This window comes from Mercenaria mercenaria, unplaced genomic scaffold (genome assembly GCF_021730395.1).
Source record: "Mercenaria mercenaria strain notata unplaced genomic scaffold, MADL_Memer_1 contig_2010, whole genome shotgun sequence".
Classification (NCBI taxonomy): Eukaryota; Metazoa; Mollusca; class Bivalvia; order Venerida; family Veneridae; genus Mercenaria; species Mercenaria mercenaria.
In genome coordinates, this window is record NW_026460039.1 from 55,282 (window position 1) to 61,930 (window position 6,649).

At 31.2% G+C, this 6,649-nt stretch overlaps 1 protein-coding gene across 1 annotated transcript in view; it reads right to left on the minus strand.

Annotated features, from left to right (window-relative positions):
- The window catches only part of LOC123542568 (fibrillin-1-like), a gene marked incomplete at its 3' end in the record, with an annotated part of 60,858 nt that extends 55,182 nt beyond the window's left edge, over nt 1–5,676 (minus strand). Inside the window, exons 1-2 of the mRNA XM_053533075.1 lie at nt 4,582–5,676; nt 1,013–1,211 (exon numbers count right to left, since the gene is read on the minus strand). Coding sequence (XP_053389050.1) covers nt 1,013–1,211; nt 4,582–4,687 — 305 coding nt within the window. The remainder of the gene's footprint in view (nt 1–1,012; nt 1,212–4,581) is intronic.
- Between the last annotated feature and the right edge of the window lie 973 nt (nt 5,677–6,649).

A 6,649-nucleotide genomic window follows, 5' to 3' on the forward strand; every position in this document is an offset into this window, starting at 1 on the left:
TGTTCTTTTGAAGGGATATAACAAACAGGTTCTTATGAAGAAGTTCCACATCCGTAACTAAGTAACAATATTAACATTTCACATATTTCAGAACATTTCAATTTCCGTATAAATGATAAATGGCAATGGTAGAACGTTCAATGCATGAATGAACGATCGATAAATGAATGAATGAATGGTGGTGGTGATGATGATGATGATGAAATGACGATGACAAATGACAAATAGCGATGATGAGTAATGATGACTATAAAGGAATGGAATAAATATGATTTTTGTGATGATGATGATGTTGTTGTTGTTGTTGCTGTTGATGATTAGGAATGATAAATGAGTCCGAACAAAGAGATCATCAAATGATGATTAAGTGATGAATGACGATGGTTTAAAATTATGTAGATGTAAAGCTCCGGTTTTGAAAGATAGGATGTTTCTTTTTATAAAGCTTGTCCACTGTTTAGGTATTTTCAAAACAATAGTAATTATCGTAACGCTCATACTAAACTTTTAATGCATAAAAACCGTACATCTGTTATGCACATTCTATTGTACATACAACTTTTAAAACATTATAATTGATAGAGACATAAGATATGATTATTTCCTCAGGGATGGCATTTAACTTCTCTGTTTTATAAGAATACTTAGTGTTTGGGCGATCATTGTGGCTCTGGCGCTCAAGATTTTCAAATACTTTATCACTTGCTTTATGAACATACATTGTTTCACTGTTCGTCTTGAAATTATGATGGAACCACAACAGTTACATTAAAATGACACTTCTTGTTTCAACTCTAATCATCGTGTTTCTTTCCATCCATTTAGGATATAGATAATAAAGATAGCTTGTTTGACTGAATGAACTGATAGAAAACGTAAGTATATTCATTTACATATAAAAGCATGTATATGTCAAAAAATAATTTACAATTTACAACTTATGTTTATTATGTTTATTATATTACAATGTATGTTGTTGTCATAATGAAATATATAAAGTGAATTATGTTACCTGTAGCAACACATTTGTTTTGCGCCCTCCTGAAAGAACCACTGTCTGTAACAATTTTCAGTTTTCTCAAACGTTTTATCAAGTATGATTTTCTGTTCAATGCAAGGACATGGCTCTGCTCCTCTTCGACCAGACGCTATGAGATTCTGAATTTCTTTATCAGCTGTAAACTTTCGGCACGCAGTCTGACTTTCAGCATCTGGTAATGAATAAAATGTAATTTCCATGTTTACATTTGCATAGTCATATCTCAGTTAACAACGAAAAGGGTTTGAATTTCAAATACAGATATCTATAACCTACTGTGAACCATTTTGTCTCAAGTTTGGCTTTGTACTGTCATTGCTTTGAAAAAGACATTTTGTTTAGCCGTTTCCATTGCATTTGATAAAATATTACGCAACCAAAATGACTTTCTAATTAAGAATCATACGTGTTTTATTCAAATGGTCCATACTTGATATTTCTGTAACCTTCAGTCTAAATTGTTTTGGTACTTGTAACATGTTTAAAGGTTAAGTTTTGCTTAACCCGGGGCTAGAGAGTGTTGACGGTAGCTTCATTTGCACTGATGTTCTTGAACAGGCTCAATCAAACCGAGCCTAAAACAGTTTCGTTGATGTCGTGTTGGGCAACATGTGGTTTTCCACTTTACTGCTTCAGTCAATTATTTCATTGATGTTTTTCAACACTCTATGACAATGGAGGTAATTTTAGTTGAAGTATTATAGAATTCAAATAACTAGATTGGAGTTTACGCCGAGCAGCATCCTATTGGACATATATTTTGCAAGAGCGTATAGTTTTGTTGAAGATAGCAAAAGACGTAATAAATAGGTTTCTTACAGCATGATACGTTATAATCTAAAGCACTAGGTGAGGGTTCACTCTATCTAGTTTGGATTTTTTTTGCTTTAATTTCATGTTACTTGATAAAGGCATAATACACCTATAGATAGATAGAAATAAATGACATGAAATTCTAATATCCTCGGGCTTCAATAAAATGTATTTCATCTGTTACACAAACTTGACTAATATCTTGTTGAAAATGATTATTTATTCTTATTCTTCAAATGATACACTATTTTAATGAGAAAAGTTGTTTTGTACATTTTTATTCATTGGGCAGCATACACTAATGTTCATATAAGTCCGTTAATTGTAATTTATGATAATGGACATAGAAAATACCATTAGTAATCATATGTATGCAAACATTGACCTCTCATTGAAAACATATGTATTCCTTTTTGAAAAAGAAGCAACAAAAAAAAACAAAAAAAAAACATGTATTGTTATCCTCGAGGGTGAAATGGCTGATATGAAGATAATGGTATTTTGTCCAAAATGCTCTTTTCCAAAAATAAAAACAGTAACTTTGTGTCACTTTACATACCAAGGTTAATACGAATATATATAAATATGAGCAATTTAACAAACTTAATAAAAAGCATATTAGTTAATAATATGCAAGCCCATTTGGATAATTACCAATTTCAACTTTACTTGTTCCTTTCTATTATCATATATGTGGGGACTATGAGAAATTCAAATTTTTTGAATAAGTTGTATATAACTTATTAAATTAAAAAAAAAATATTGAAACAATTTGAACAACTGTAACCATATTTCGAGCGTAAAGCGTTCTTAAAGTTATTCAAGATGAATGTCACGAGCAGAAATTTAATTGATAACAGAAATGTTGCATTATTTCATGTCCTCGTCTCAAAGGTTAAATCCTTTAGATAAATCTTATCTGCAAGTTCATAAAAGGAAATATGAATTTAACATAATACATGTTATATTCCAAATTGTATGCATGCATGCATAACTTTATGTTTTTTAAATTTCTTGTGTATAACCTATTTTTTACAATCACAGTATACATATTTTTAACTTTAAAAATCAAAGTGTAAACAAACCACTTTTGAACGTACGAATGGACGGAAAATGGGTATCCATCTCGATCATTAAATCTTACCATAGGCTACGAATGCTCATGTGACCTTAAACATCAATATCAACAAAATTATTTTAAAGGAAGTAGCTTAATGCCACTAGTTCTAATAATCATTGCGCGTACGTGTAATGAATTAAATCGTTTCAAATGTGGACTGACCTTCCCTACAAAGGTGATTTACCTGTTACCTAATTTTTTCAAATATGACATAGTATTGGTATTTTCAAAGGAAGTGGATTTGGCTGCGATTCGATTATTAAGCTTTAGCTGTTTTGGTAACGTCATAAAATAGAAGAATAAACGAGAGCATAAATAAACAAAAGTTTATTATTAAACAAAAGTTCGTCCAAAGTACCATTTCGTTTAACGTATGAATTGTGGAAGTAAGATTTAACAAAATTGATTATGTATAAACATAAGTTTTGGAAGGAAAATTATTTCAAATATATCGTTAAGGGGCTGCTTTATGCCTATGGCGTCACAATGAATTGCACTAAAACGTTTTTTGTTACCTTTCTTGGTTCAACTCATTTAAAAAAGATTAACATTCAATATTTTTTATTAATAATGTTTTAGCGGTTTTGTTAAGTAAAAAACGTAAGTATGTAGTAAAGCTCAAATAATTATATCCTTCCTTTCATTTTCGTTAATTCATAATTTGTGTCTTATTTACTTGTTGGTTGCATTCCAACTTCAATATCACGTATAAACTGTTGTTATCTAGATAAAGTTAGATAATTAGTTAATCGAACAATTTATATTTCGATAACTTCCCGTAAAAAATTGTCGAAAAAGGATGACTTCCTCTTTGATATGCTGTATGTTATTATCTATAATATAAACAAAATATCGCGTGAGTTACAAAACATTACGAAACATTACAAAACTAACAAAGACAGTACCATTCCTAAATATCTTGAACATTCTGAAAGACTGTCTGCATTATCAGTTTTATAAATAATAAAAGAGCTATAAAAATGAATAGATCGGCAAGTTGGAACATCTCGTGGATTTTACCGGTGTATGAAACTGAAAGCAGAAGGGTAAAAAATTGTGTCTTGAACAACTTTCTACCAGATCGTTTGTTTATAATGTTAATGTTTTTGTTTTCTTTTTTGCCGTATCTCCAGTGTTATATAACTTTAATAAGCGTCTGTTGATTTGATCACAGGTGATCCAAGTCAGCAAAGCGTTTCAATAAGATAACGCCGGTTAACGCGGTGATACGAGACTACGATAGATTATCTCCTGTTGCGATTCTGTGTATTTTATACGTCTTTGAAATAACTGACTGGGAGGAACGAGTCTAACGGTGACATCTTCTACTGAAAAATGTCCGCTTTTTTCACTGCAAAATCTTGACCGTACAAGAGACGGATTTTCTCAAACCTTTCGAAATTATCAGCACACGTGATAAATATAAAAAAAACTTAAGTATTTCGATTTTGATAGTTATACTTTTATATAAATGTTAAAAGATCTAAAATAGTTTGTCCAAAACGGAAAGTAGTAACTGAAGCTCACTATAGACTCAAAACATGTTAATAAGAATACAAAACTTTGCCAAGGATAGTCGCCAAACCTAAAAAATATCAACTTTTCTCACCATTGTCTCTTCCTTCCACTACACCAAGCAACAATACCAATATTAGCAATACCGCCATTCGAGTAATTCCATTTTCAATACGTCGAAACTCATTTGTTTTATCCATCAGTCTGAGAGTTATTCTAAACTCTATCAATAGCGCTTCAATCAAAACTACAAAGTTATATTCCAAAGTTTAACATCCTATAAAAACGTCAAACGTCAAATCTTTTTTTTTAATTGTGAAGATTGATCTGTATTGCAAATATGAATTACGGTATGTGACAGTTGTCATAAAATATCATAAAATACGGCCGCTCTAAAGTCATTTCAATAGATAACGTTATCATAGCCAGGATGGTCGATACTCGCCGGCTCAAAAGTATAATCGCGTTGTAACAGGAATTTTTTTTTTTGTGTGCATATTTGCATAATATGAAACTGTAAGAGCGCTAAAGTATAATAGGGAATGGAATGTCTGCACTGTCATTAATCTGTTGTTTACACGAAGAACGTGTTTAGATGATACATTTTGGTGTTTACTGTTAATTAATGTACTCAACTGAATGGTAAGTAGACCCGAAATGGCGATTATGTTTTCTCGGTAATTTCCGTGTGAATACGTATCCTCGGTAATTTCCGTGTGATCAGGTATTCTTGTTCGGCATTTCGACATTATACGGGCGATAATATAGCTCATACAAGCCGATAGATTTGATTTCATGCTGGCAAAACTGAAATCACGAAACGTTTGTATGTAACTAAACAGAACTTTCCTCTGTCTTCAAAGAATGCTGTAAATTGGTTCAATTTCATAGACCGATTTCGCGTTATAAAGATTGTTAAAGTTCGCAGTCCTTTTGTATTCACCAGTACTTCGAGTTCGTTTTAGCTCTCTTTTTTAATATCATCAAAACTAAAATACCTCGATTCTTAGTTAAAGAAAGAAAGACAGACAAAAAAAATAGAAGGAATAGAAAAAAAAAAGAAAAAAATGATACAGTGTGAAAAGGATATGTAAAACTTCCTTTCTAAAGTTAAAGTTGCAGGATGTTCTTGTTCCTTTTAATATATCAAAGGGACGCTTTATAAATGCACCACCTCTTATAAATGCATAACCTCTTATAAATGCATAACCTCTAAATTTCCTTTCTCAACTTGATCCACTCACAGTTTAAAGAAGTGGATCCGTAATGACACTCGGCAATTTCCGTGGAATTATGTATTCGCATTACTTCTTCAGCATTACTTCGATTGTGAATGTTGCTTCATCTGCAAATAAGTTTCTGTAAAATTCGCCAAAAAATAAAAATGCCGAAATAGCATAGGGGATTACGCAAACTCTCGATTGTTAGTACGGGCTCAATATCTTAAAAGTATAAAGATTTGTTCATCTTTGCATATCTCTCAAACTTGAATATGTCTAATTTTTGCACCCGAGTTAGTATTTATTTTTATTAAATTTCTTTGAAAATTAAATAGCCATATTTTTAAAAATCTTTTGTAAATATACGTTAACCATTATTAACTGCGTGCTAAGACAACATGCAAGAAACCTGGCATTTTAGTTCATAGCAACCTCGAAATAACCTAACTATTTAAACTATTGATTTCTCAGTGTTAATCAGTACGCAACTGAAATCCAAATAAATTTGAAAGAACAAATTTAAAGACATATCTTCCTAAGGCGTTGCTCTATTTACATAGGTGCACAATAGCTGTCATAAGACTTAGATAATCATATTTGCTCTGTTATCGTTCGTGTATCAATGTAACCTGACCTTACATGAGTTATTTTTGGAAAAAGAATATGGGTCAAATTTGTGAGTTTTAGCATGTGTATTAATTTTTAAACACATTTCTTTTAAGATTTACCTCGTGTCTGTTTCAGCATAAGTAAACTTTCTCTAAGCTTTCATGAATTTGACGGTAGTGGAAATGAAAGCTGACATTTACTAATGAAATACATTAAAAAGCTTTGTCCACACTTATCATCGTATCATATGTCGTAGAATGATTACTTAACACGTATATATTTACAATGACTGAAAAGAATGCCACTGTAACATATTGTCTTACAAATAATGAT